The sequence below is a fragment of the Amblyraja radiata genome, chromosome 7 (genome assembly GCF_010909765.2).
Source record: "Amblyraja radiata isolate CabotCenter1 chromosome 7, sAmbRad1.1.pri, whole genome shotgun sequence".
NCBI lineage: Eukaryota > Metazoa > Chordata > Chondrichthyes > Rajiformes > Rajidae > Amblyraja > Amblyraja radiata.
The window spans coordinates 8,361,250-8,370,949 of NC_045962.1; the positions used below are offsets into that span (position 1 = coordinate 8,361,250).

Consider the following 9,700-nt stretch of genomic DNA (forward strand, 5'->3'; position numbering starts at 1 on the left):
GGATACTGAGTTGGATGATCAGCCATGATCATATTGAATGGCGTGCAGGCTCGAAGGGCCGAATGGCCTACTCCTGCACCTATTTTCTATGTGTCTATGTATCTATGTATCTATAACAACAATCCCGGCTGGGCAAGGTTTACCATTCCTTCAGGACACTTTCCTGATTTCCTGAGTTGCCTGATAACAGCTGAGAAGAAACTGTCCCTGAATCTGGACTTGTGCATTTTCACACCTCTGCACCTCTTGCCTGATGGTTAGAGTGGAGAAAAGGGAGTGACCAGGGTCCATGATTATGCTGGTGGTCTTGCCGAGGCAGCATGGTGTAGATGGGGTCAATGGAAGGGAGGTTGGTTTGTGTGATGGTCTGGGCTGCGGGCAAAACTCTGTGCAATTTCTCGTGGACTTGGATGGAGCTGTTCCCAAACCAAGCTGAGATGCATCCTGATAAAATGTTTTAGTTTAGTTTAGTTTAGTTTAGAGATACAGCGTAGAAACAGGCCCTTCGTCCCTCTGAGTTTGCGCCGACCAGCGATCCCCGCACACTATTCTATACACACTAGGGACAACTTAATTACCCTACAAACCTGTACGTCTTTGGAGTGTGGGAGGAAACTAGAGATTCGGGAGAAAACCCATGTGGTCACGGGGAGAACGTACAAACTCCTTACAGACAGCACCGGTAATCAGGATCTAACCCGGGTCTCTGGCGCTGTGAGGCAGCCACTCTACCTGCTGCGCCACCGTGCTGCCTTTCTGTGGTGCATCTGTAGAAGTTGATATAAATCCTGTAAGGATAGATAGGTCGAGATATTTGGGGGGGCGGGTGAGAGGTTTTTGAGCTCATGGTCTTGAGAGCTGGTGAACAGCTAGCAATGATGGAGGCGTTTTGGGGTGGAGGTGGGAAGGTGGCCAAAAGTGGGGGAGCACTTGTATCTCAGATACCCCTATACTGCAGGAGAGGGGAGATGTAAAGGGGTCAGAGTACGGTCATAAGTGATAGGAGCAGAATGAAGCCATTTGGCCCATCTAGTCAACTCCGCCATTTAATCATGGCTGATCTATCTCATAGAGTCCTAGAGTGATACAGCGTGGAAACAGGCCCTTCAGCCCAACTTGCCCACACCGGCCAACATGTCCCAGCTGCACTAGTCCCACCTGCCCACGTTTGGTCCATATCCCTCCAAACCTGTCCTATCCATGTATCCGTCTAACTGTTTCGTAAAGTTTGGGATAGTCCCTGCCTCAACGACCTCCTCTGGCAGCTTGTTCCATACACCCGCCACCCTTTGTGTGAAAAAGTCACCCCTCAGATTCCTACTAAATCTTTTCCCCTTCACCTTGAACCTATGCCCTCTGGTCCTCGATTCCCCTACTCTGGGCAAGAGACTCTGTGCATCTCTCTCTCTCACTCCTAACCCCATTCTCCTGCCTTCTCCCCATAACCCCTGACACCCGCAATAATCAGTATGGAGGGATTGGAAGATGTGAACTTGGAAACCGAAGCATGCAGCTAATGAATGGTGGCAAACTGATGTCTGGTAACAATTTATTAAAAGATTAAAAATGTCACTGTTAAAAGTATCACAGTTCACACATGAAGCGGTGTGAATGTTTGCTGCAACAGGAGCTTCCTACCAGCTGATCTCACCTCTGGATTGAAAACTGTCAGATCCAAAATAGCTGATGATTAAGAACGGCAAATAGACTTTTCTGAATGTCTGATTATTCTTTGTGGATGACTCTACGCAGATAATGAGAAATGAATCGCATGGAATTTTATTAAATGTAGAGCAAAAAGTTCGGACTCGTCTGAAGTCTGATCATGGCGGCACGGTGGCGCAGCTGGTCGAGTCACTGCCTCACAGCGCCAGAGACCCGGGTTTGATCCTGACTACGGATGCTGTCTGTGTAGGGTTTGCATGTTCCACGCTGTGACCCCGTGGCTTCCCTCCTGGTGCTCTGGTTTCCTCCCACATCCGAAAGACATACAGTACAGGTTGAATTGAATCGAAATGAATTGAATACATGTTATTAGCCAAGTATGTATACATACAAGGAATTTGCCTTGGCAGTTTGTAAGTTAATTGGCCCTCTGTAAATCGCCCCCTAGATTTTTCTAACTTCAAGTAACCCTTGCTTTCCCTCTCTCTCTGTCCCTTCCCCATCCTAGTTCTCCAACTAGTTTCACTGTCCTCCTGATTAAATGTTACTGTTTGTATGCCTCGTTGTCACCTTCCCCTCAGCCAACAGTGAACCATTCTACATTTCCTTCATCAATGGGGAGTAAATGAGAAAGTGGGATAACATAGAACTAGTGTGAACGGGTGACCAATGGTCGGCCTGGACTCAGTGGGCTGAAGGGCCTGTTTCCATGCTGTATCCTCAAATCAGTCAATTAAGGATCCTGACCCAAAACAGTGTCTGTCCACTCCCTCAACAGAGTTCCTCAAGCACTTTGTGTGTGGCTCCAATGACCAATGCTGTCTCTTGGGCCTCTAAATTCTGAAGTTCAGCCTGGCTCCAACTGACCTGAATAGATGACATTAGGAAGGACTCAGGTATAGCAGATGAATTAAGGGCAGACAAACGGATCTTCAAATAGGAATAAATAACATATAATGAACTGTGAGACATGTATTGACGACGGACGAGTGCCCATCAAGTATATAGATAGATTAGATTGACTCCAGAGTGCCATGAATCTGTGTAATTCATTGTCATAGAAGGCTGTGGAGGCCATGTCAGTGGATATTTTTAAGGCATAGATAGAAGGATTCTTGATCAGTACAGGTGTCTATATTGATTGACTCAATATACCGGTGTCAGAGGTTATGGGGAGAAGGCAGGAGAATGGGGTTAGGAGGAAGAGATAGATCAGACATGATTGAATGACTTGATGGGCCGATTGGCCTAATTCTAGTCCTATTACTTATGACCTTATGACCATTTTGATGACTACAGTGGAGGAAACATTATTTCTACCCTTCCTGTGGGTCAGAGAGAAGCTTAACATCTTCATTATGAACGTTGATCATGGTATTCTGGGTCCATCGGGCGGTACACAGTGAAACAGGTCGTCTGGCCCACCTTGGGAAGGATTGATATTATTGCAATTTGGTTTTAACAATGCAACTCTCGCACCTCTGGGTATGTTGTTGACTCCAGTCACCTGTATATATATTTTAACAGCTGTTTTCTGGGCAGCTGGTCCGTGATACTTGAAAACATCACGGTCCCCGTCCACTTTTGTCGGACACAGTTCATTTTCAGACCTTTCCTTAAAAGTGGCACCTTAGACTTGGATGGTATTGTTCACAGAGGGTCTTGCCAGATATGTGAGTTTTTAGTTTAGAGATGCAGCGTGGAAATAGGCTCATCTATCTACTGATAACCATTGATCACACATTCACATGCGTTCTATGTTATCCCACTTTCTCATTCACTCCCTACACACTAGGAGCAATTTACAGAGTGCTTAGTTTAGTTTAGTTTAGTTTATTGTCACATGTACCGAGGTACAGTGCTATCCGGTCAGCGGAAAGACTGTATGTGATTACAATTAAGGCATCTACCTACAGTGTGCAGCTACAGGGTAAAATATATAACATTTAGTGCAAGATAAAGTCCGATTAAAGATAGTCCAAGGGTCTCCAATGAGGTGGATGGGAGGTCAGGACCGCTCTCTAGTTGGTGGTAGGGTGGTTCGGTTGCCTGATAACAGCTGGGAAGAAACTGTCCCTGAATCTGGAGGTGTGCGTTTTCACACTTCTGTAACTCTTGCCTGATGAGAGAGGGGAGAAGAGGGAGTGGCCGGGGTGAGACTGAGCCTGGATTACGCTGCTGGCCTTGCCGAGGCAGCGTGAAGTGTAGATGTCTTTGGGATGGGGAAGGAAACAGGAACGCCCGGAGAAAACCCACATGGTTTAGTTTAGTTTAGAGATACAGCAAGGAAACCGGCCCTGATCAGTACAGGTGTCAGGGGTTATGGGGAGAAGGCAAGAGAATGGGGTTAGGATGGAGAGATAGATCAACCTGGATTGAATAGCAGAGTAGACTTGATGGGCCGAATGGCCTAATTCTGCACCTTATGCCAACCAAGTCAGCGCAGACCAGCCATCCTCACACACTCACACAATCCTACACACTAGGAACAATTTACAAATATACCAAAGCCAATTAGGCTACTAAATTTTACCGCTTACGGAGTGTGGAAGGAAACCAGAGCACCCAGAGAAAACCCACGTGGTCACAGGGAGAACATGCAAATTGCACACACACAAACAGCAGCCGAGGTCAGGATCGAGCCCGGGTCTCTGGCGCTGTGAGGCCGCAGCTCTACCGGCTGCGCCACTGTTTTAATGACAGATCGGGACGGGTTGTGTAGTTTGATCTGTTGATGGGCACTTTCCTGTTTCCCTCCCCCCCCCCCATCCCACCTCCAGCTTTCTGTGCAGCTGTACCAATGCAACATCCTGGAGGAACCTTGCAGCATGTGAGCAGGGATCCCTGCCTGAGCAGAATGATAGAATGTCCTTGAACGACTTACTGCCCACTGTGATTTCGCCAGCATCCGCAACGGACTCTTTGATTTGTGCGGCATGTTCCCTGATATGTGACGTGATGTGAGAGGGCAGTTAGCATGGCTTCCAAAGTCTCCTGCCTGTACTTTCTAACCGTGGTTTGCTGGGCCAGTGCGCTCTGGTACCTGAGTGCCACCCGACCCTCGTCGACCTTCGTGGCACACAGTTCGTTTTCGCGCATGATCGTCGAGAAGAAGGACTTCAACTTCACCAACATCCGAACCCGTTCCCTGAACCCACACAACTTCAACTACCTTATCAACGAGCCCAACAAATGCGAGCCCATCAACCCCTTCCTCGTGATCCTGGTCAGCACCACGCACAAGGAGTTCGACGCCCGGCAGGCGATCAGGGAGACCTGGGGAGACGAGAACAACTTCAAGGGCATCGAGCTGGTCACCTTGTTCCTGCTGGGGAGGAACGCCGACCATATCTTGAACGAGATGGTGGAGCAGGAGAGCCAGATCTTCCACGACATCGTGGTGGAGGACTTTGCCGACTCCTATCACAACCTCACGCTGAAAACGGTCATGGGGCTGAAGTGGGTGGCCACCTTCTGTTCCAAAGCCAAGTACGTGATGAAGACTGACAGTGACATCTTTGTCAACATGGACAACCTGATCTACAAGCTGCTCAAGCCCAACACCAAACCGCGGAGGAGATATTTCACTGGGTACGTTATCAACGGAGGCCCGATCCGGGATGTCCGTAGCAAGTGGTACATGTCCCGAGATGTCTACCCGGACAACAACTACCCTCCCTTCTGTTCTGGGACGGGTTACGTCTTTTCTACAGATGTAGCTGAAGCTATTTATAAGACATCTCTCCACACCAGGATACTTCATCTCGAGGATGTCTATGTCGGGCTTTGCCTGAGGAAGCTCGGCATCCATCCCTTTCAGAACAGTGGCTTCAATCACTGGAAGGTCTCCTACAGTCTCTGTAGATATCGCAGGGTCATTACTGTGCACCAGATCTCTCCCGAAGAGATGCAGAGAATCTGGAACGAGATGGCAAGCAAAAAACACCTCCGTTGCTAAGTGGAACATATCAAAGGGTTTCTAATTGCCGCTCAGTTTCTGATCAACAATCTGCATCGATTGATCGCGAATGAAGGGGAGATTGTTTCCACAGCCAACAAGTAACTAAACGACTCATTCCCTCAGAGGTGTAAAATGTTAATCTCGCAGATAACAACTGTAACTGCTATCACCAGTAGGAAATGAATGACATGTTCATTGGTACTGTCTGATTTAAATCTAGTTAGCTCTGCTTCACTTCATGTTTGGAAACAAAACCATATAAGCATCCACAAACATTAAAGCTATTGCTGAAGGTGATATCTATTCATTATACATTTATCACTTGTATAGTTAGTTATAACTTGCTTGAGGAATGTGCAATTGCCAAGGTTCCCACCTTAAACTTCCCTCTTGAGAACTAGCTATTGCATCTTAATTACGTCAGGATGGGAAAGCTGGATATTCTCAGTGCGGGAGAGAGTGTGGATTTGAAATACAAGACTTGCAGATAAATACATGCCTGGCTTTCATATTTATTTAATTTTAAATAGACATTACTAACTTACTTTACAAAATTGTGTCTAATTGCCTTGAATGCATTACCTATAGTGCATCTGGTTGAAGTTTTGCCGAACAGCATATTATCAATTCAGTGCAATTAAATATAAAATCTGCACTTTAATGCATTCAATGTGAATTTAAATGACATATTTAGTTATCATAGTGTGAAAAGAGGTTTTTAAGCAGTGGGTTGATCAGGTGATTTTAATGGTGACATTGTATATATGCATATAAGAAAACATTTAGCTTTGTATAATGTTAAAACTGCTGTTAATGTATTGACAGGACAAATGTTTTTTTTTTAAATTGCCAACATGTTACTCGGGCTCTCTCATCAAGCTGAAAATAGTTGGTGTCGATGCGAAATTAAGATTGTGTGCATCATTGAACATTGAAACACAACATGCCTTCGACAGTGGAAGTGAATGTTCAGTCATTGCTTGCATATCCTTCATAACTCAAAAGCAAAAAAAAATACTGCAGATGCTGGAAACCGGAGCTAAAAATTCGACAAACACCCAATGGTTCAGGCAGCATCTGTGGAGAGAGAAATTAAGTTAATGTGTAGGAAAGAACTGCAGATGCTGGTTTAAATCGAAGATAGACACAAAATGCTGGAGTAACTCAACGGGACAGGCAGCACCTGTGGAGAGAGGGAATGGGTGATGTGAGAGGATGTTGCTGAACTAGCTAACTGACTAATAAAGTTAATGTTTCAGGTGGGTAACCTTTCATCAGATTGCAATGTGCAGTAGTGTTCCGATGTAATACTATGTACTAAATGTTTTCAAAAAGAGCACAGATTTTAATGATTCAATAACTATTTCAGTAAAGTGTTCGTTCAGAAGGCTGGTTTTCTGTACTGACGTGGTTGAATTGTAGCTTTTCCTTTTTGAGTTTGAGTGTATATTTTAGCCATGCATAGTAAATTATATCCAATTATACAAAGAAACTGGAGTTGAACAAACAAAACTAAACGAAATCTAGAGTTGCTGTAAAATGGTGTGGTATCATTAATGAAACTCAGTAAATGTATTCATCTCATATGTAAAATAGATCTGTTGTACATTTTGACTGTTTCAAAAAAGGTAATGAAAGTGTCAACTAAATGCTATATTTTGTGTCCATTCTTTCACACAGATGATTTTTCAAATGGTGTGTTTCGTACTGCAAATTTAGGCTTGTCTAAAGGCAGGTTTTTATGACAAACTACAAGCACAGTTGGTTAACACAAAGTATTCCTTTTTGTTAAGCTTTAAAATTTACTATTATTTTATAGCAAACAAATTAGGTTTATTGGTAATTAAAACTGATGTTTTCAGCATATTTGTTTGTATATTTATTATTAATGTTTCCAGTCAGAATATTAATCTATTTCTTCAGTGAGACAAATAAAGTCATTATTAAAGTCATAGAATGATACAGCGTGGAAACAGACCCTTCGGCCCATCTTGCCCACACTGGCTAACATTTTCCAGGTACACTAGTACGACCTGCCCACGTTTGGTCCATATCCCTCCAAACCTGTCCATGTACCAATCCATGTACCTGATCCATGTACCTGATTAACTGTTGGGATAGCCCCTGCCTCAACTACCTCCTCTGGCAGCTTGTTCCATACACCCACCACTCTTTATGTGAAAACGTTGTCCCTCAGATTCCTATTAAAAAAAAATTCTCTTCACCTTAAACTGTCCTCTCTGGTCCTCGATTCCCCTACTCTGGGCAAGAGACTCTGTGCATCCACCCGATCTATTCCTCTCATGATTTTTATACACTTAATTCTTTCATTACTTAATTATTTTTCTTTCCATTTGTGGTTAAGTTTATAAACGTCCACCAGCAAGGGAGTTTCTTGGCAATTCTACAAAATGTTACCTCTTATTTAATTATTTGCAAAAGATCCTCAATGAATTAATTTAGTTGATTGTCTGTAGATTTCTATTCAGTAAATGATTGGAATCGAATGCTCCAGTGTACCTTACAAAAGCAAGTGTAATTTTAAGGTAACATCTATTAAGAGTTGCACTTGGTATTAACTGATAACATAAATGACTGTGATTAAAATCTTAATTGCTACATTATGCCGGATCACAACCTCGCTAATCATTGTTGAAAATAAGTAATGCAACATTAAAAATGCGTCAGACAATTAAAACCTGTACAAATTTATTACTGTATTATATTACAAGTTATGTATACAAAATAAATATCAGGCAATAGCAGAAAAATGTGAAAAGTTAATTTTTAGTGATTTTATGAAAGTAATATTTCAATCATTGCGGAATGTTTAATTTAATTACCACATTACGTTTGGATCACTCTCTATTGGTGATATGTGTTAAGTATGTGCCAAAACAGCTTTAATGCTAACATATTAGAAATGAAAGTTACTCATAAATTCCAAATATTAACTTTTGTAGTCATTGAAAGTTGTCATTATAGTTGTCGGGTTTTTTAAAAAAAGAATTTAACTTTTTTAAACAGTTGTCCAATTGACTTGCAATTCCAAAAATAAAAACCAATGAATTTGTAAACAATATTAATCATTTCTATGTCTTCCCCATTGGCTCCAACAATCTAAAAATGATCCTTGGTAATTGAGATCCAGACATTCTAACGGCGTTAAAATGGGGTGCAACAGTTTCACTCTTGTTACCCTCCAAATAAGGACAATCACACCATTGTGGAGATTGTTGTACCTCAGCATCATCTTCAGCTCAGTCTTTCTTCGGTTAATTCACAATGATTCAGAGAGTGAGAAGGGCGGCTGAAACAAAATGAGACCAAGGGAGTTCTCTAGACATTGTAAGAAGGTGGTTCGAGGTAGAAACAAGGAACTGCAGATGCTGGTTCATACCAAAGATAGAGACTGAGCGCTGGAGTAACTCAACAGGTCAGGAAGCACCCTCCAGAGATGCTGCTTGACTCGCTGAGTTATGGCCCTGTCCCACGGTACGAGTTCATTCCAAGAGCTCTCCCGAGTTTTAAAAAAAATCAAACTCGTGGTAAGCACGGAGAATGAACGTAGCGGGTACGTCGGAGCTCGGGGACGTCTCTTAGCGGCTCGTACCGCTAACGGCAGGTACTGGGGAAGACTCGCTAATGGCAGGTAAGCTCGGGAAGACTCGGGAAGATTTTTCAACATGTTGAAAAATGTCCACGAGTGCCCCGAGTACCGACGAGCGGCCATTACCGTAAATCTCCGAGTTCGAATCAGGGGAAACTCGGGAGAGCTCTTGGAATGAACTCATACAGTGGGACAGGGCTATTACTCCAACATCTTTGGTATGAACCAGCTTCTGCAGTTCTTTATTTCTACATTCTGGAGTTCCAGAGGAAAAGGATGGGTGATGTTTCGGGTCGGGACCCTTCATCACACTGAAAGTAGGAGGTTCGATCCTGACTACGGTTGCTGTCTGTACGGAGTTTGTACGTTCTCCCTGTGAACCCGTGGATTTTCTCCGGGTGCGCCGGTTTCCTCCCACATCCCAAAGATGTGCGGGTCTGTAGGTTAATTGTCTTTGGTAAAAT

At 43.7% G+C, this 9,700-nt stretch overlaps 1 protein-coding gene across 2 annotated transcripts in view; it reads left to right on the top strand.

Moving 5' to 3' along the window:
• b3galt1 (beta-1,3-galactosyltransferase 1) overlaps positions 1–8,389 on the top strand; it is an 80,182-nt gene extending 71,793 nt beyond the window's left edge. For both annotated transcript variants that reach the window (XM_033023652.1, XM_033023653.1), the window contains exon 4: positions 4,446–8,389. In XM_033023652.1, coding sequence (XP_032879543.1) covers positions 4,643–5,623 — 981 coding nt within the window. In that variant the 5' untranslated portion in view covers positions 4,446–4,642 and the 3' untranslated portion in view covers positions 5,624–8,389. The remainder of the gene's footprint in view (positions 1–4,445) is intronic.
• Positions 8,390–9,700: the final 1,311 nt, after the last annotated feature.